Source organism: Gopherus evgoodei, chromosome 3 (genome assembly GCF_007399415.2).
Source record: "Gopherus evgoodei ecotype Sinaloan lineage chromosome 3, rGopEvg1_v1.p, whole genome shotgun sequence".
Taxonomy (NCBI): domain Eukaryota; kingdom Metazoa; phylum Chordata; order Testudines; family Testudinidae; genus Gopherus; species Gopherus evgoodei.
Genome location: NC_044324.1, coordinates 191,099,134 through 191,120,235, shown reverse-complemented (window position 1 = coordinate 191,120,235; position 21,102 = coordinate 191,099,134). Strand labels below are relative to the sequence as shown.

General features: G+C 42.5%; 1 protein-coding gene across 3 annotated transcripts in view; it reads left to right on the top strand.

The window, feature by feature from the left end:
• Positions 1-21,102, top strand: part of SPTBN1 (spectrin beta, non-erythrocytic 1) — a 219,862-nt gene that overhangs the window by 184,019 nt on the left and 14,741 nt on the right. For all 3 annotated transcript variants that reach the window (XM_030557719.1, XM_030557720.1, XM_030557721.1), the window contains 12 exons: positions 1,117-1,341; positions 1,528-1,617; positions 1,971-2,249; positions 3,873-4,003; positions 5,953-6,157; positions 6,546-6,920; positions 9,683-9,927; positions 12,893-13,031; positions 15,014-15,098; positions 17,829-18,025; positions 18,657-18,766; positions 20,239-20,302. In XM_030557719.1, coding sequence (XP_030413579.1) covers positions 1,117-1,341; positions 1,528-1,617; positions 1,971-2,249; positions 3,873-4,003; positions 5,953-6,157; positions 6,546-6,920; positions 9,683-9,927; positions 12,893-13,031; positions 15,014-15,098; positions 17,829-18,025; positions 18,657-18,766; positions 20,239-20,302 — 2,145 coding nt within the window. The remainder of the gene's footprint in view (positions 1-1,116; positions 1,342-1,527; positions 1,618-1,970; positions 2,250-3,872; positions 4,004-5,952; positions 6,158-6,545; positions 6,921-9,682; positions 9,928-12,892; positions 13,032-15,013; positions 15,099-17,828; positions 18,026-18,656; positions 18,767-20,238; positions 20,303-21,102) is intronic.

Here is a 21,102-nt window from a genome sequence, read left to right as displayed (position 1 = left end):
CTCTCTCTGAGTCCTCACCACAAACCCCCTCCTTCACCTCAGCCCTGGGCCCCCCTCCCAGACCTAGTCTTTCTCCCAGAGTCCTCACCACAAACCCCCTCCTACACCCCAGCCCTGAGCCCCCTCCCACACCCAAACTGCTTCCCAGAGCTCACACCCTGATCCCCCTCCTACATCCCAACCCCCTGCCTCAGGCTCAGCCTGAAGCCCCCTCCCACATGCTGAACCCCTTGGCCCCATCCCAGGGCCCGCACCTCAACACCCTGCCCCAGCCTGGTGAAAGTGAATGAGGGTGGAGGAGAGTGAGCAACAGAGCGAGGAGGGCTGGAATGAGTGGGGACAGGGCCTCAGGAAAGGGCAGGGCAGGGTTTGGGGGAAGGGGGTGGGGCAAGGGTGTTTGGATTTCTGCAATTAGACAGTTGGCAACCCTAGTTGTAAGCAAACCAAGGAACAGATAAAGGACCCTTTCAGTTTAGATTAAGATTTAATTTGCTCTTCTTTCTTCCTGTTTGTCCCTTCTTTTAAGGGAAAGCAGCAGCCATTAGATACCCCATCCCCACATCTCTCAGTGCAATCTGTCCTCTTCCTCCCCAGTTCTTCCCCTTCTGTTGATAGTTTCTTTCCATGTGGGGATCCTCCAGTAATTGGCTACCCTCCCTACCCCACCTGTGAGTGGCTCCCTGATTCCCAGTAATTACAGCAGTGAATAAAGTGACTCTGCATCTGCTGTTACACTGAACAGTTTGGAGTAGAGTTAAGCTGTGAGCAACTAGTAAAAGAGTAAGAACTGGGGACCAAATGCACTACTTTTGGAAGCAGGCACAACTCCCTTGACTTCAATGGTGCTGAGTCCAGCAATTCAGCCGTGAATCTGGTCTTAATCCTGCTTCCATGCACTGGCGCTCCCTATCAGGAAATGGATCTAGTCTACTTCATGTGCTGTCACTGCAAAACATGTCACAGTCATTATTAATATGGTGAATTCCTAGTTATTGTGATTCCTCCTTTGTTCTTGCCCAGGATTATGAAGCTAATGATACTTTTTTTAATCTTGCAAATTGCATCTATACGAATGCCCAGTTTTTCAAGCTCTCTTGGCACTTTCCCCCTACTTAGATGCTTGAGAACCAAATGGATGTTCGTAAGAAGGAGGTAGAGGAGTTGCAAAGCCAGGCCCAGGCTTTGAGTCAGGAGGGCAAGAGTACTGATGAGGTAGATGGCAAACGCCTTATTGTACAGAAGAAATTTTTGGAGCTACTGGAACCCTTGACTGAAAGGAAGACAAATCTGTTGGCCTCCAAAGAGGTCCACCAGTTCAACCGGGATGTGGAGGATGAAATTGTGAGTACAAATCACATTCCCCAAATGCTAGAAAATGCTCAGCCCCATCAAGGGGACTTGTCTGAATTAATCTCTCACTAGCACATTAGACTGTTGCATTTCCCAAGGCATCTCTCGCAGCCTCCAGCTCTTCTCCCATCAATATCACTGATGTTTCATGGGGATTATCTGAAATTTCTCTTTCAGCTGTGGGTTGGAGAGAGGATGCCTATAGCAACATCTACAGATCATGGACATAACCTCCAGACTGTGCAGTTACTGATAAAGAAAAATCAGGTAAGTAGCTGCTGTTAGAGTTGTTTCTGTCCCTGTTAATTAATGGTGCCCAGAATCTGCCAGGAAAAATGTTTGAGGAGGCTCTACTTGGAATGAGTCTGTTTGCTGTAAGTGCTTAGGGCTGAATTATGGATGCTTCAGTGCATATGTGCTGAAGGCTGAGAGAACTCAGGGAGCCCTTTCCTACAGTGTACTCATGCAGGAGGCAGTCATAACTTGTCCACACAAACTGTTATGGTATGTATTGCTGTGCCTGCTACCCTTCTGCCTTAGGTGACAGCCTTGCCTGGCATCCTCATTTTGTAAGTGTGTTCAGATGCTGTTTCTAATTAATATGTTGCTTTCCAATGTAGACACTTCAGAAGGAAATTCAAGGACATCAGCCTCGTATCGATGACATTTTTGAGAGGAGCCAAAACGTTATTACAGACAGCAGCCTTAATGCTGAAGCGCTTCAGCAGAGACTTGCAGATTTGCAACAGCTGTGGAAACTCCTAATTGAGGAGACAGAGAAACGCCACAAACGCCTGGAGGAGTCTCACAAAGCACAGCAGTATTACTTCGATGCTGCAGAGGCTGAAGCGTGGATGAGTGAGCAGGAACTCTATATGATGTCAGAAGAGAAAGCCAAGGTGAGTAGCTTTATGGTGAAACAGGTTTGCAAGCACTTTGGGGGACAGGATTAGAATTCAAAATGGCCTTAACAAATTGGAGAATTGGTAAATCAAGACATAATGGGCTTAATCTGCAGCAAAAGAGATTTAGTTTAGATATTAAGACAAACTTTTTAACTCTTAACAATAGCTAAGCTTTGGAATAGGCTTCCAAGGGAGGTTGTGGAATCCTGTCATTAGAGGTTTTTAAGAACAGGTTAGACAAACACCTGTCAGGGACGGTCTAGGTATACTTGGTCCTGCCACAGTGCAGGTGACTGGACTCGGTGACCTCTTAAGGTCCCTTTCAGCCCTATGTTTCTCTGATTCTGTAATCAGATATGTCACAAATACAGTGGTGACATAAATGAACTGAATTCACTCATGAGATCCCACAAGAGATCTCTGTTTGGGTAATGCTACTCACAAGTTACTGTTTTCCTATAGAACACTGGTCTTGCAGTACCAGGTCATGTTAACAGTGCAGCATCACCTGACAATACCTGTACCACTAACACACAACACTAGTGCTTTACAAGGAATCTTGTTTTTGCATTTGGTGTGTGCCATACATGTATTTTCCTGTTTACTGATATACGGCCAGAGTCACCAGAACCAAATGAATGTTCGTAAGCCGAAATTTCCAGGTGTTTTGCATCACTGGAGCAGTGTAAAACAGCTAATCTGTACTGGTGAATTTAGCCAAGTACTTCAGAACTCAGGGCATTCCATTAAGGGTCTGCTGCTGCTGCCATTGTAGTCAAATCCGAACAGGATCAGACCACATAAGGGAAAACAATCTATTCCTTCCTCTCTGCAGTATCGGGGGGAGGGAGGGGAGTATGCTATATAGGTTTTTTTATTATTATTTTTAATGCCCCTGGGCAATAAATAACCATTTCAGACCCATGTAACAGATTCCAGGGGCATTCAGTGCCCAGCTAACAAGTGTTTTGCTTTACTTTGTTTCGCAAGCATAACAAATAAAAGAAATCATAAAAATGAAACCACAAATAATCAGTCCACCAGAATGTTTCAGAGAGAAACACTTATAGGTGGTTTCAAGTTACATAGTCAGCCGTGCTTTATTTTACTTAATTTTAGCTGCATATTGTTTTAATCAAAATTTCTGCAGGCATTTTTGGGGAGTCTTTTCCAGGTCCTTAGAATTTCTTATCTTTGACCAAGGCTGTAATTGCAAAGCCTGACCAGTGATATGTCAAAAATCTTTTCTGTTGTCATGGGCCCTACACATCACCAATGTTCTATAAATGCACAGCGCTCTTCACAGTCAAGGAAATTCAACATGTTTGATGCACAGCTGATTTAATCTTGCTCTGGATCCCAGAGGGGTCATTGTATTCACCCTTTCACTTGTTTTCTCACTGTGAATGGACACTATTTACCATAGATTTAACTAACATTTTTATACCATTGTCAGAACAAGTTTTCTTCAAGTTGCGCTTAAGAGCAATCCTTTGTAAATCTTCTACACTGCTGTCAAGTTGATTGCTCATATTTCACCCAACCTGGTGAGGTTGCCATTGCTGAGTATTTCTCTAAAGGGGAGGACCTGACTGTATCATTCTGTCCCTGTTACAGGATGAACAGAGTGCAGTGTCCATGCTGAAGAAACACCAGATTTTGGAACAGGCAGTAGAAGACTATGCTGAGACAGTGCACCAGCTTTCCAAGACTAGCAGAACTTTGGTTGCAGACAATCATCCGGAAAGGTTAGTAATCCCTTACAGTTGGATTTTTAACTGCCTTTGACAATTAGATCACTTCATTGGTGCACCGTGAAAGATAAAAGACTAAGACAAATTATAAGTAACTCAGGAAAACATGTCCAAAGTGGGACCAAGTTCTATCCTAGCCAAACAACAGGGGTATGTCTTGGTGCATCCTTGTCAGGGTGGAATTTCACAGGGAGATCTAGTGCACCAGACTGCAAGGCGCAATTTGCTGATACTCTGATCAGGATTAGTGTACACAACTACTGATTAGTACTGGGCATGTTGGGGCCATTGCATGGGCTGGTGCATTAACCATAATACTTCCATGTGCATTCCTGTAGAAAAAAGGAATCCAATCATGCTGCTTGTATAGGGGAGGAGTATCCAGATACTCTTTCTTTTCTCCCATTGCACATCAGCGGGGAGCACTAGGTCAGTGAGTTAGAATCACCCAAGCCCATTCACTTTTGAAAGTCAGTGGAAGTGCCCCTGGGTGGAGGTGCTACTGCCCTGCCTTGGGGTTTATAGTGAGGAAGGCAGCTTTACTTTCTAAGGATGACAGAGACTTGTCTCTGGAGACTGCTGAGGGTTGCGCAGAATTCTGTACTAGCCATCCCCTCTTTGTAGCTAGAGCCCCCCACTTTATGGGTGTGGCTTGCTTCTACAAATATACACCAATATCTCCTATGTTGACTCCCTATACAATGTATCTGTGCTTACACATCCAGCTTTTCACTCTTAACACACATGGAAAAGCACCATGCTTGTAAAGCTAGTATTGGGATACTCTGGTGTCTTGGTGATTGTAATAGGCCCTGTGGCACAGGAGACTTCCAACGCCTCTACATTTGGTCTGTCTCAGAAGGAGGGGAGCCTTGTTCATGATGACAGAAAGTTAATACATGAAGAAATATCGCCCTTGGAATGAAGGAAATAGGAGATTCTTAGGCTATTCCAAAGACAGCTCCAGGTGGCTAAATCTGTTTTATTAGATCACATGGTTCAATGGAATGAGAATGGAAGGGACACTATCAGAAAAAAATTAGTTAAATCCAGAGTTACATACTATAGGAGAAGCCAATTCAGTTATGACCTTTACCAGAGATTGATTTCAGGCTATATATCACTAAGAGACCTTAAAAAAGTAACTTTACCATGGTAGTTACAGCCACGGGGACTGAATTCTCCATTGACAATACACTGGCTCTATGGTAAATTTATTTAACCTACCCCTAGTCTGGCTGGAGCTGGGAGAGTCTTGGCGATGACAGTCTCCATCTCTATTGGAAGGGTGTGTGCTGCATAATTTAAAAGCACTCACTCATGGTCAGTTTTGAGTTTTTATGGCTCTACTGATTGAATATTGCAATAACCTAGTAAACCTGTATATTTGGCAGAGGAAAGGCAACGTTAAAGGGGGTTATGCAGCTCACAGGAAACAAATCCAGGAGATCTGGTAAACGGAACTATTAGTTTCCTTTGGATTATTGAGCCTTAGACTGAAGAAACCCGTTAGTGCTGTTGACCATCAATTTAGCATGAACTTTCAGTGCTGAAGGAAATTCTGACTGCTTGAACCAAGGGAGAGATAGTCCAGGTCCTTTCTCTCAGTCCTAGGACAAGTCCATCGTGTGATCTTAACCTCAGTAAATGAGGTTCTTTGTTCACATTTACATTTTCCACAGTTAATGGGTGTGATCTATATTTGCATGTTGGGCCAGGTCCTTGGCTGGTGTAATTGGCAGCACTCCATTGACTTTAATGGAGTTAGGCCAGATAAGGATCTGGTCCGAATGTTTACAGGCAAAGTTTTAGTTACTTCAGAGACGTGTTTTATGGGCTAAATATTCTAACAGTGATTTTTCTTCTTAGATTTTTTGATCCCTGATGTTTGTTTGTTTTTTAAAAAATCAGTGGTGACTCATCTTCTTGGGGATTTTTTTCAGCGAGCGTATCAGTATGCGCCAGTCCAAGGTGGATAAGCTGTATGCAGGCTTGAAGGATCTAGCTGAAGAGAGGAGGGGCAAACTAGATGAGAGACACAGGCTATTCCAGCTCAATCGTGAGGTGGATGACTTGGAGCAATGGATTGCTGAAAGGGAAGTGGTGGCAGGATCCCACGAGCTGGGACAGGATTATGAACATGTTACGGTAAGTTATTTGGCAATAGCTGCAGACAAATCTGATTTTTCTGGGAATTGTGCACATTAGCTGGGTAATATAAATCAATAGTAGGTTTTGCTTATTTGATACACACTATATTTTGAAGATATTGAGTCATTTGCATGTTCTTGTCTCTTCACTACAACATAAGCGATATGTTGTGGGATTCCTACAGTTGTCATAAACTATTTCAGGTTCCTGCTTGCGAATTCTATTGCATGTAAGACACTCCAGTATAGCATTCCTGGTGATCTTACATAATTTATTTTAAAAAGTCATGTGCTACCCATCACATTTGCAATCCCCAGTGATAGATGTAAGTAAAAAAAATATAGCGTGGGCACTGCTGATTTACAGCTCTTTGTTCACATTTCAGATGTTACAAGAGCGGTTCCGCGAATTTGCCCGAGACACTGGAAACATTGGACAGGAACGTGTTGATACTGTTAACCACATGGCAGATGAGCTCATCAATTCTGGACATTCTGATGCAGCCACCATTGCAGAGTGGAAGGATGGTCTTAATGAGGCATGGGCTGACCTCTTGGAGCTCATTGACACAAGAACACAGATTCTAGCAGCCTCTTATGAACTACACAAATTTTACCACGATGCCAAGGAGATCTTTGGACGTATTCAAGATAAACACAAGAAACTGCCCGAGGAACTTGGTAGAGACCAGAACACAGTGGAAGCACTGCAGAGGATGCACACAACATTTGAACATGATATTCAGGCTTTAGGCACCCAGGTGTGTATTATGCAAGCAACTTTTCAGTGTGTGTCTGGATGTAGGAATCTGGGATGACATCAGATATCTGTCACCAAGTGCTGAGAGACAAGATTGTGGATTGCTATTCAAAAACATTTCTATGTGAATAACATCACGTGGCTTATTTTACTACTTGTATTTGTAATTTGCTTCTCTAATTATATAGTATAGTTCTGTTAGTGTCTAGAGTGTTAGAAGTCACTCTAGAAGTCCACCGCCTTCTATATATACAGATAATTGTTTACTGAACATTTGTCATGTGCTGTGCTTGATTAGAATAGAAATCATAAAGTCAAAGGGCTTGTATATTGCTTATGATGACAGGCAATGAAGGTAAGATTTTCAACCCCAGCTAAAGGCGTTAGCCATACATTTCCCATTAGTACTGGGCTGCTGCGTAACAATATAAAAACGTGGATGGAAGGAAGGATTGTAGGATAGGTGGGTAGCTCAGTCTGACTTCCCAGAGGGCCTGTTTCAGATAGGCATATATAGTAGTGCCAGCATTACGTTGTCTGGTTTATGCAATTGGAAGATAAATTAAGAAGAAAAAATGTTAATTTGCATTAAATAGAACACCTATTAAAGCAGTTTCAGTGAGTTATTAAGCTGGTATTAAATCTATCAAGTTTTTTTTGTATATCAGTGCTAATATATAAACACAGATTTTAGCTTTTTCTATGCTCTTAACACAATCTTGGGAAGGTTAGTAGTAATTATGCTAAAAAGTCACCACTGAATTTTTCCATGCCCCAGTGCCCATATTTGCTCCATTTGTGAACATTGCACAAAATAAACTGTCCAGTGGAAGGACAGATGTTCCAAACTGTATGCAGGGGGGAGGAGGGGAAGCAAAAATTAAAGGAAATGCCTTAATCCTCTCCAGATTTTCTAATGCTTGGTATTCTTGTTTGTAGTGGCTGATAAAAACCTTAGATCTTTAAATGCAGTTACGTATCAGAGGAGTAGCCGTGTTAGTCTGGATCTGTAAAAGCCGCAAAGAGCTCATGCTCCAATACGTCTGTTAGTCTATAAGGTGCCACAGGATTCTTTGCTGCTAAATGCAGTTAATCTACCAAACAGCTATTTTTGTTATGCATTTGGATATTATAACTTCACCACTATTGCTTCTTGTATTAGTTTCTGGAAATAGTAAACTAGGACATTTAAAATGGTAAAACTCTCATTGACTTCTGTGGGAGCAGAGTTAGGCCAAGACCAAGTGCTTTTGAACATTTCACCCCTAAAATTCAGAAACTGTTCAGATGATGGACACAATGAGCTCATTCTGATTTGATTTTATTCCATTCCACATTCTGTACTTACGCATGCACAATATAAAGATTAGTAGAGTTCAAAATGCAGTAACTGTCAGTGTGTTTAATTCATTAAACATTTAAACAATCTGAAATGTCAAAACTACAATTAAGAAAATGTATTTTCTTAAGGCAAGTATATTAAATAGGCAAAAAAGAGAATAGCTATTAATATACCATACTAGGAATTATAATCCCCACTAAGGCATACAGCTGTTTTTAACATGAATGTTTCAAATGGGAGAAATGCAAGTGAACTTGGTTGCTATGAACTAGTGTTTTTCTTCATTGTTGGGAGTGTCTGGGCCAATTCACAATGGCCCTGCAACTTGAGTAGTCATTTACACTAGTGCAAAGGGAGTGCAAAGTGGATGTAACACACTATCATCATGTTCTGATAATGTTTTGTACCTAGAAATTAGGTCACTTATACAGGATAGAAGATTATATCCTGGAAAGAATTGTCTCTGAAATGATTTGAGAATCAAGCTGGATGACTAACTGAACATGAGATCCCAGTGTAATGCTGGGGCTAAGAGGTTTAACATAGTCCTTGGAAGCATACGCAAGGGAGTATCAACTAGGAGTAGGGAGATATGTTGCCTCTATATGCTGCATTAGGGAGGCCATTACTGGAGTACAGTGTGTAGTTCTTCCAAAAGGATGTTGGAAACGTTGAAAAAGATTTAGAACAGAGCCACAAGAATGATTTGACATCTAGAAAATATGTTTTGTAATAGAGACTTGGGAAGGTCAGTCAGTTTAGTTTATCCAAGAGAATGTGATCAAGTCACTTTTTAACAATCTACAAGGTCCTATGTGGGGAAGAGATTTTTTGATAGTAGTAGTCTCTTTAGTCCAGCATACAAAGGCATGACAAGATCCAGTGACTGAAAGATGAAAATAGATACATTCAGACTGGAAATAAGGTTCAAATTTTTAAGTGAGGATAACTAACTATTGGAACAACTTACCTAGGGATATGATGGGTTCCCCATCACTTGAAGTTTTTTAATCAAGACTGGCTGTCTTTCTAAAAGATATGCTCTATTTCATCCAGACTTGATGATCATAATGATCCCTTCTGGCCTTAAAATCTATGAATCATTTTGCACTGGTATAAATGATCACGCAAGATGCGGGCAATAGGGAATTGATGTGATTTTCTTCTGAGGATTATTAACCAGAAGTCTCTACTTCTCTAGGTATGAGAAGTTCTAAAATGAAAGGCTGACAGGACACCAAGAGTGAGGCTTTCACAATGCAAAGTTCCAACTCTGAAAAGTTGCAACTTATAAAACACTTTAAGGAGAAACTCAAAACATTAATTAGTATCTGAAATTTCCTTACGCTGTGGATTGTTTTGACTAAAAAGCATACACGAGCTGAGGTGCAGTTTTGTTGTTTGCTTTTTAAATACATTAGGTGAGACAGCTGCAAGAGGATGCTGCACGCCTACAGGCTGCCTATGCTGGGGACAAGGCTGACGACATCCAGAAGCGGGAGAACGAGGTCCTGGAAGCATGGAAAGCATTGCTGGATGCCTGCGAGGGACGCAGGGTTAGACTGGTGGATACAGGAGATAAATTTCGTTTCTTCAGCATGGTTCGTGATCTCATGCTCTGGATGGAAGATGTTATCCGGCAGATTGAAGCCCAAGAGAAGCCAAGGTAATGTGAACATCTGCAATGGAATATTATGATATTATTATGGTAAGGCTGCTACTTTTGCTGAGGAATATAGCAGCCTGTTTAAAGGACTGAGCCAAGATAATGGGAGCAAGGTTATCTAGATAATTTAGATCCCTCCAACCAGTTGAAATAAAATGGCTGTCTAATCAACCTTTCCATATAGACAGAGGAAAAGCAGGCAGTGGGTGGCATTCTGGCTACCCATACCACAATTAGGAATGGCAGCTATGCTGACTGTCAGATGGAAGGAACTGCAGAGCTGGCTGGAGAGAACTAGTGAAAAAGAGAGATTTCACTACTCTGGGAGGATGACCTCACCGCACATTAAGTTGTATGGGCCATTGTCTGGCTCCTGGCTCCTAGGAAAAGGAGAGTGGCCCTGTTGAGAGCTAGATGGACAGAGAATAACTTGCTATGGCAGTTTGACAGCAGATCAGCATGGGGATTCAGACCTATTTCCCCTTCCCCCCCATCCCCCAGATTACTGGAAGGTGGGGGGCTACTCATGTCCACACTGGTGCAGGAAAAGCCCTCTTTTCCCCAAACCAGGCAAAGCTGCCCCCACCCTCCATGGGAGTAGTTCAATACCAGGTCTCCTCATGATCCGCTGTGGGCATTACACTGATCAGTCCTTTCTTGGGGAGCTGGAAAGGAATTTTTTTCCTCGCTGCTAGATTGGCCAAAGTGAGGTGGGGTTCAGTTTGCCTTCCCCACAGTAGGTTGGGGGCTTAGTTTGGCCAGACATGAAATGGCGAGGAGGCTGTGATGTCACAACTTATTATGTAATCACAGGCTGGATGTCCAGCGCAGGTACTCCATAGGGAAGGAATACTGTGATCAGATAAAATGGATTGACAAAGGATTCAAAGGCAGTATTCTTTAAAGGACTAGAAATGGGGGGATTCAGGAGTCCTGTGACTGGTACAAAAGGGGGAGCCGAGCTCTCCCTTAATCATCATTTGAAGGGGCAGGTGGGGTCACAGCAGTGAGTTGGCTGTAGAACAGGATGGGTAAAAAGGTGGGGGGAGCTGACAGCTGCAATTCCCCCCCCCCCCCATATATATAACTGCTTATGGAATTACCTGCACTGTACACTTTTATTTGCCAGGTACTCCCTGACATTTAGGAATAAAGTTGCAGCCTATTTAAACCCCATTCAATGTCTCCTGTCCAATGTTCCCTCTAATTTTTTCCATCCACGTGCAGAATACATTTTGTTATGTGCACTGAGGTATGTGCAGATGTGCACCACCAGTGAAACAAAAATCTTAGGCATATAATTACTCCAGCCAGGACAAGTTAGTTATTTTAGAACTCACTGCTCAAAGAATTAAATTTAAGTATAAGAGAAATAAAAATTATGAAATGCATAGACCAGTCAAAACATTAAAATAACACACTTTGAAAGAATAAAATTACAGAGAATATATGTGCATTGCAGGAAGTACCAAGAAATAACAATGATACAAGTATGTGTTGAGAGGTGAGTGTGAAAGAGAAAGTGTGTGTGTGTGTGTGCACGCACTGCACACACAGCACAGAGACTGTGTGTGTGTGTGATACAAACTGTGTGTGTGCTGTCTGCTGGGGACATTTCTGAGACACACTGTGTGCTGTCTCTTTAAGGCACTCACTGAAAGCTCTCTTGCTCTGTCCTGAGCCCTGTTGTCTTCCCTCCCCTGCTCTGTGAAGATGGGGTACATGTGGGGGGCTGGGGGAAGGGGTTGGAGAGAGAGAGAGACTGTGTGAGCTGACTGCTGGGGAAATCTCAGAAACAGTGCACTGTCTCTTTAAGAAAGGTACTCAGTCACTCACCATTTACGGCAGAGTCCTAGCCAGGCTGTCCCCCCTCTGCCCTGCTCTGCGGAGATCAGCTATAGGGGCGGGAGGGAGGGGGACACCCTGACATCAGCACCTTCCTTCCCCACCCCACCCCACCCCATCCTTGCTCTGCACAGCTAACAGGAGGATCCTGGGAGGGGAGCAGCTGCAGGATGCAGCAGCATGGGGGAAGGGCACCTGAACACATGCTACGGGCTGTGAGAGCTCCACTAATCAGCTGGGCACCATCTGAATCTCTCCTGGGCAGCCAATAGCTGCCCAAGTGCACAGCTTACAGAGAACACAGCTCCTGTCCTTCCGGCATAGCCGGACAATTACAGCTCTTTCTCATACAGCCTCTAGAGTCTAGAGTAAACCATAGGATTAAGGAGTTAACGTCACAGCCCTTCGCTCACTTCATGTCTGTTTCAGATCAAAATTGTTCCATCTTAATGCAGCTGTTGCTTTTTTGTTTACAGAAAATAAATATGCGAATAGCTTAAAAAATCCCTCTTGCCATATCAATTCGTCATCAATCCCTTATACCCCTTCTCTTTTATAATGAGCCTTTCAGCCTGTTGATTTCAAGAAGACTAATTATACTCTCTTGTATGGTCATTTCATTGAATATCTACTGACTGGTAATGCTTGGCTCTTTCTTGTTAGATTTAAGGGCTGTTAGATGCATTTAGATTCCTTGTGCCTATAAGGCACAGCCACAGTGCAGGCTCCAGGAGCCACTATTGTCATGGTGATTCAGGGTAGCATGGCCATTGTGCCACATGTGGAGAGGAAGCAGTGTCTAGTTCCAGTGCAGAGGGGGAGTGGGCCTGCCTCTTCTCTCCCATTTTGGAGAGGCAAGCACTAATAACAACACTAGTTTTGCATAGTGCTTACTCTTAGTACTGAGCAGGATATAGATGTGTATCCTTGTATCCTGTCCCCAGTCATACACATCACGCAGAGGCTGAGTACCCTCTTGTCTCTTATGTATAATGACAAACTGGGAATTAATACATTCTAGATTGTGCCTTTCTGTTGTAGTTTATTTGTTTAAAAGAACAACTATGTGCTTCCATTAATTTTGGAGTATACATTTCTAAACCACAATTTGTCATTTTAGGGATGTTTCATCGGTTGAATTACTAATGAACAATCACCAGGGTATCAAAGCAGAAATTGACGCCCGAAATGACAGCTTTACTACGTGCATTGAGCTTGGCAAATCTCTTCTGGCAAGGAAACACTATGCATCAGAGGAGGTACTCTGCCTGCTGACTATACAAAAGCTGCAGTGCAGCTGAACTATGGATTTTGTTTTGGTTAGAGAAGGCTTGCATTGTGTAATCTGCTGATTAATGAGGTGTTCATTTATAATGACTGCATTACTTTAGGGTCCATTGCACTTGTATTGGTGAGATTACTGTATTATTTCTAATCTGTGGTCAATTCAGCGGTACCACTTTGTATATCCATGTGGGGGATCAGTATTAGAGTCCCCAGTTTGGCACCTAAACTTACCTTTTGGTCCAGGTAACATACAGAAGTGACACTCTCAGTTCTGATGTGGAAGAGGGATGTGCACTGTTGGGATGATGACACCTATGAGCAAAAAAGGCAGCCTTGAGTGTTATCAAAACCAAGGGGAGTGATGTAATACAGAGCCTACTTGAAGAAGGCGTAGGAGTGGTTTTGTGCCTCGCTGCGCAAGAACAATCTTTAGCTTGTGGGTGGTGGAATATTAAGGGGAAAATTGTCCTGTCCTGAAGTCATAAGGGAGAAATCTCTGACTCCCTAGTGCTTAAACCCTGGATTTTATTCCTAATTTATCCTGATCCGTTTGGGACCCAGTTAGAGAGGCCCTAAGCCTAAGGAAAGATGCGCAACCTTCATTTCTTCCCCGGATGGGAGGAGTGAGGGGGAGCCTTATTTTATAGCAAAGTTACTGTCTGTTCAGGGAATCGATTATTTCTGTGTCAGCATTACAGATAAACACAGTGCAGTCTCCTCAAGGAGGCATTTAGTAGGCACCTGGAGAGGCTTTTCCAACCCATGTTCTTGTTGAGAGCAATGTGGGGTTCATGTAGGTGTGTCAGTGGTATGACTGTTAACAGAGACTGCTACTGACATGTAGTAACATCCATAGGTTAAGTAATGTGGATTATCTGCTAGAAAAAAGTGGTTGCTCCTCTTTTATCCTGCTGACAGTTAACAAAATGCAGACTGGATTGGCAAAAATAAGCCAGGTCCAATTTATATTTCTTATTAATCTACATGTTGTAGTTTTAAAGTAAATATTGTTATCTCAAGTCATGCAAATGCTGTATTTTAACTGCAATATTGTACTTACAATCAGGATTCAGAACATCAGTGTGTCCTCACCAAGGGTTACTGCTGACAGTAAGCAACTGCACCCACTTCCATTAAGTTAATTTTAAATTCCCCACTGATGGTTTTGCACAGTGTATCCTGTTTCTGAAAGTCAGCGCCTTTTGTTTGTGGTAACAGCTTATACCAGGGGTGGGCAAACTATGGTCCAGGGGCCACATCCGGCCCTCCAGACATTTTAATCCAGCCCTCAAGCTTCAGCGGGGAAGTGGGGTCCGAGGCTTGCCCCACTCTGGTGCTCCAGCCAGGGAGCAGGGTAGGGATCTTGCCCCACTCCGCACAACTCCCAGAAGGAGCAGCATGTCCCCCCTACAGCTCCTACGCATAGGAGCAGCCAGGGAACTCCACACGCTGCCCCCTCCCCATGTACCGCCCCTGCAGCTCCCATTGGCCAGAAACCACAGACAATGGGAGCTGCAGGGGTGGCGCCTGTGAACAGGGCAGCATGCAGAGCTGACTTGCCACACCTCTGGGTACGAGCTGGAGGGGAGACATGCTGCTGTTTCTGGGAGCTGCTTGAGGTAAACGCCGCCCGGAGCCTGCCCCCCTGACCTCTTCTTGTGCCCCAACACCCTGCCCCAGCCCTGATCCCCCTCCTGCTCTCCAAACCCCTCAGTCTCAGCCCAGAGCACCCTCCTGAACCCCCAATCCCTCATCCTCAGCCCACACCCCCAGCCGGAGCCCTCCTGCAACCCAACCCCTAATTTCATGAGCATTCATGGCCCGCCATTCAATTTCCATAGCCATATGTTGCCCTGAGGCCAAAATGTTTGGCCACCCCTGGCTTATACAGTGTGGTTGGTGGTGTTGAGTTATTTGGTGCTTATGTAACATTGGTCCATTCTCTTAAACTTAGATCAAGGAAAAGTTATTGCAGTTGACAGAGAAGAGAAAAGAAATGATTGACAAATGGGAAGACAGATGGGAGTGGCTGAGACTGAGTAAGGATACCTTTAAATTGCTTATTAGCTGAGTGAGATGTAACTATTTCTGCACTGATATCTTTGGCTACTGCAAGAACACACAAGTACTTTCCCTGTTAACTATTGCTGGTTGGAGTTGAGATCACATTGGAATGATAACAGAAACATTTGCTACTGCCAGAGGTACAGCAACTGGATAATGGCTGCAATGAGGGCCCAATCCCCCAACATCAAAGATCAAGTGGGCATTTTGCCATTGACTTCAGTGAGGGCAGGATTGGCTAGCTAGATACACAATACCTTATGGATGTATTTAGTTTCATTTTCTTTTTTACAGTTTATTTTTAGTGGGTTTCCGAAGTAACAAAAAGGCATTTGAAAGGGCATTCCAAGCATGTTACACATATGTGCAGTTTATACCTGTGTTAGCTGATATAACAGAGTCTACATGTTTGGAAGTGCATTGGTTCGTAAAGTGTGTATTTTTAAACCTGTAAACCCATTAGGTTTCTTATACCAAAGACAAATAGTCAACAACCACAATATTTAGGTCTGTAGATTAATTGCAGTTAACTCACATGATTAACTCAAAAAAATTGACTGCGATTACAAAAATTAATTGCGACTAATTACACTGATAAACAATAGACTAGCAATTGAAATTTATTAAATATTTGTGGATTTTTTCTACATTTTCAAATATATTGATTTCTATTACAACACAGAATACAAAGTGCACTGTGTTCACTTCACATTAGTATTTTTTATTACAAATATTTGCACTGTAAATATTTGCCTCATACAAGTACTGTAGTGCAATCTCTTTACCGTGAAAGTGTAACTTACAAATATAGATTTTTTTTTTTGTTATGACTGCTCTCAAAAACAAAACGATGTAAAACTTTAGAGTCTACAAGTCTGCTCAGTCCTACTTGTTGTTCACCCAATTGCTAAGACAGACAAGGTTGTTTACGTTTACAGGAGATACTGCTGACTGCTTCTTATTTAAAATGTCACCTGAAAGTGAGACTAGGCGTTCGCTTTTGTAGCTGGCGTTGTAAGGTATTTACATGGCAGATATGCTAAACATCATATGTCCCTTCATGCTTCGTCCACCATTCCAAAAGACGTGTTTCCATGCTGATGATGCTCGTTAAAAAAATAATGCATTAATTACATTTGTGTTTGAACTCCTTGGAGGAGAATTGTATGTCTCCTGTTCTGTTTTACCTGTATTCTGCCATATATTTCGTGTTATAGCAGTCTCAGATGATGACCCAGCACATTTTAAGAACACTTTCACAGCAGATTTGACAAAACACAAAGAAAGTACCAAATGTGAGATTTCTAAGGATAGATACAGCACTCAACCCCAGGTTTAATAATCTGAGGTGCCTTTCAAAATCTGAGAGAGACGAGGTGTGGAGAATGCTTTCAGAAGTCTTAAAAGAGCAACAATCTGATGTGGAAACTACAGAACCCGAACCACTAAAAATGAAAATCAGCCTTCTGCTGGTGGCATCTTACTTAGATGATGAAAATGAACAAGGGCCGGTCTGTGCTACTTTGTATTGTTATCAAGCAGAACCCATCGTCAGCATGGATGCATGTCCTCTGTAATGGTGGTTGAAGTATGAAGGGACATATGAATCTTTAGCACATCTGGCACATAAATATTTTGCGATGCCGGCTACAGCAGTGCCATGCGAACACCTGTTCTCACTTTCAGGTGATATTGTAAACAAGATGTGGGCAGCATTATCTCCTGCAAATTGTAACCAAAATTGTTTGTCTGAGCGATTGGCTGAAGTAGGACTGAGTGGACTTGTAGGTTCTAAAGTTTCATACTGTTTTATTTTTGAATGCAGTTATTTTTTGTACATAATTCTACATTTGTAAGTTCAACTTTCATGATAAAGAGATTGCACTACAGTACTTGTTTTAGGTGATTGGAAGTATACTATTTCTTTTGTTTTTTACAGTGCAAATATTTGTAATCAAAAATAAAGTGAGAACTGTACACTTTGTATACTGTGTTTGTAATTGAAATCAATATTTTTGAAAATGTAGGAAACATCCAAAATATTTAAATCAAAGGTATTCTATTATTGTTTAACAGTGTGATTAATCGTGATTAATTTTTTTAATTGTGCAATTAATCTTTTTAATCATTTGACAACCCTAATAATATCATAACATCCCAATACACAGTGACAGACAGAGGTCACATTTCATAAAATCTTAAATACGTCCATTGACAGTGTAAGGCCCAGCCAGCAATCCATGATCTTATTATTAATGTATGGTTAATGCATTACTTGTACCAAAGACACATGTTTTGCAGAGTTCTACCACTATGTTGGTTCCTGAGACACAAGCTGCACTCCTGACAGTGCAGCTGGAGTAGAGCTCAATTCAACTTCCACTGAACTCAGCAGATGTCTCTTCATTTACTTATACAGGAGCTGAGTCAAGCCCATAGTTAGGAGTTTAGGTGTTGATTTGTGTGTCTTATTGCATCTTGATAGAAGCATTGCTCAAACTACCTCAGCAAAACCAGAACATCAGAATTACTGTCTAGTATAAGTCCATTCAATTCAGTTGACTTGGTTCAGAGATAAATTCAGCCAAAGACACTTAAATCCCTCCCTCCCCCCAACCCTTCTAAAAACAAGAACTAAAGGCACCTGACTATATTGTGCTACTTTTGATGTCACTAAGCACTGACTGCCTTATATTCTTGCTCAGTTCTGGAAGTACACCAGTTCTCAAGGGATGCTAGTGTGGCTGAGGCCTGGCTGCTGGGACAGGAGCCATACCTATCCAGTCGTGAGATAGGTCAAAGTGTGGATGAAGTGGAAAAGTTAATTAAGCGGCATGAAGCGTTTGAAAAATCTGCAGCTACTTGGGATGAAAGATTTTCAGCACTGGAAAGATTGACTACAGTGAGTACTCTTTAAGTCCCCAAAGGGCTGCTTTCTTGGCTACTTTACCATGTTTTGTTCACTGTAATATTTACACTTTCCCTTCAGTTTATTCAGTCAAATTGATCCTGTCACTCAGACACTGTGTCTCTCCCACTAATGCTAATATCTTCCCCACCTGCCTCCAGAGAGAGCCTAAGTGAATGAATGGCCTTTGCAACAAATTGGAGCTGTGTGAGGCCAGAGAGGAGGAAAGAAAGGATCTTCCAGAGTTGAGGGATCCCTCTAGCCCACTGGCGTACAAATTGCATTACTTGCCAGCCCTTTAACGATTTAGGATGTTTTCTGTATATTTAATATAAAGTGTTTGTTTTGAAGATACAAACACAAACAGTAAATTATTGAGGAAATGCTCCATTAGTTGCTAATGTGGGAGGTAGTAATTAGGGCCCTGATATTGCAGGGATTGCAGTGTGACAACACACTTGTGTGATGATTTGCAGGATTGGGCCCAAAAGTTTTGTTTCAATAAACTTTAATTTTAATGCTGTATCAGCAAAAGCCCTGAGTTTTATAGGCATCTTCTGGAAATGCTTCTTGAAAATGACTGAGGTGTGAGTTGTTACCATTCTCCAATATTTTCCCTCCCTAGCTGGAATTACTGGAAGTACGTCGACAGCAAGAGGAAGAGGAAAGAAAGAGGCAGCCTCCTTCCCCAGAGCCAAGCCCAAAGGTTCCAGAAGATGCAGATTCACAACAATGGTAAGCTCAGACCAAAGAAGGCAAACTGCACATGAATTACTCCCCCCTGGGCCCCACAAGTAATAGTAAACTTACCTTCAGACAAAAATCTTAGGCGTGCTGATGTGTTTGACGTGAGGGACCCAGGGTTAATGTTTCTCTGTGTGGTGCATACGCATCTACTGAATGCTGTGTTCCAGATTATAGGCAATAGTGACAGGATGGTAGATGCTAGCACCCTGCACAAAGGAGCCCTGCTTCTCTGTGGAGCTATGATGCTGCCTAAAGATACATGATATTTACTAATGAGGCATAGTGGAAAGTGCATTTTGTTACCTGTTACCAGGATACAAGAGGAGCAGGATTGTCATTCTGAGGCAGAGGGAACTACTGGTTTGGAGCAAATAAGCCTAGGAACAACCATGTTTAGGGAGAGCTTATGTTCTGTTATGGTTTGAGTTGCCTATATTTTGCACAGAGGAGGGTGGGAACTCCATCTGTCTGATTAAATGAAAACAATTGTCCTCAATTACCTGCTCAAACAATCTTGGATTCAGAACTAAAGAATGAGGGGGAATTCTGAGTGTAGAGAAGAAGGCCCACAAACAAGATATTTGATGCTGACAACAGCCCAGTTTCATTTAATTAGTCACTGGAAATCTCCATGAGCCTGCAGGGAGCTTGGCTTCCGGTTCCCCTCCTTAGGTGAACACACTGAGGGCCAAACCTATTTGAAGCATTGGCAGCGCGTGAACCGCCAGCTCGGGGAGGTTTGCCCCCAGCCTGGCCCACCCCCTTCCCTTGCCAGAGTACTCTCCCCTTCCCTCCCGATCCCCCCCAAGGTTGATGGCAGCCTGCCCCAGTCCAGGGCCACCTAAACACCTCCAGCTCTGGAGCTCCGAGAGTCCCTGGCCGCAGGCTGGCCCCCCTAATCCCAGCCCGGGGCTCCGGCCATGGGGGAAGAGCACCAGTGAGAAGCAGGAGGGGTCCTGGAGGCTAAATGTGGGCAGGGCCACACAGGGCTGTTTGGGGAGCCTTGGTCTCCCCCGTCCTGTGATACCTGCCGCCTATGCATTGAAGTCAATGGACAGATTGATTTCATTCTCAGTGTAAGGACATGTGAGTAAAACTTTCTAGGTCTGCACATTTGAGGAAGTTGCTCAGTGTGCACCAACTACAGTTACAATTTAAGTCGCACGCAAATTGCAGTTATTTTCTATGTGATGAGGACAGAATCCTAGTTAGATTATTATGATATAAAAGACTCAGGGCCTGATTCTGCCCTCACATTATTCCATATCATATGTAACCCACAGAACTCAACATACTTATACTTTTAAAACTGATGTAAATTGCAGGAGATTCAGGCATTTGTAGAACAATTGCTTCTGTTTCTGCAGTGCACAAAATTCAGCAGAAAAGTTTGTTTTTTGTGAGGAAGGTTTTGTGACTTTCTAGAATTTCATGCAATTTTGTTTTCTGTCTCCCAACAGGGATGGTACAAAAGGAGAACAGGTTTCCCAAAATGGTTTACCATCAGACCAGGAGTCTCCACGGGTTAGTTACCGCTCCCAAACCTACCAAAACTACAAAAACTTTAATAGCAGATGGACAGCCAATGACCGGCCGTGGTCTGGACTGTGACATACAAAACCAATTGCAGCGAAAACCATCTTGATTCAGTATTTTATTGGTTTTAATCTTTTGGCTTAAAATCCCCTGCTGCTTTTCTTTTCTCCCATCCAGTTGACTTTTATTTAATTAGTAGCCCTCCTGGATATATATTTGATTCACTTTAATCCTTGTTTATTTGAATCTCTTCACTGACACTCAGTTAAGTTAAAGTGACACTTTTATTTCCTGTTACTTATTGTGAGTTTTTCATGTCATTAATAGCATTAAGATTTTACAGCTAAATCATCCTTTAGATGGGTAATTGAGATTTAATGAGATTGCATCATAATGAAGAAGAAAACTAAAATCTGACAGGTATGAAGCATTCAGTTATACTAACAGGTTTCAGCACAGCAACATTATTAAATTAGCTGCATTAACAAGTGAGTTATTTACAAGGCTGAAGATAATCTATGCAAATGAGCTTGACAATACAGGCTGTGGGGGAGAAAAGAGTTATAACTACCAAAAATAAAAGCCTAAAGGTTAGATGTCTAACATTCCATGCAGAATTAACTTTTTAACTGAAGATAAAAAAAATAAACAGAGAACCTAGAATGCTAAAAATTAGCAACTGGACTTTTTGATATTCAATCCTTATAAGGAGTTTGTCTTACCACATAACCATTTAGGGCCAGATTCTCCCCTGATTTCTGCTCAGTTTACACTGTAGAAACTCCATT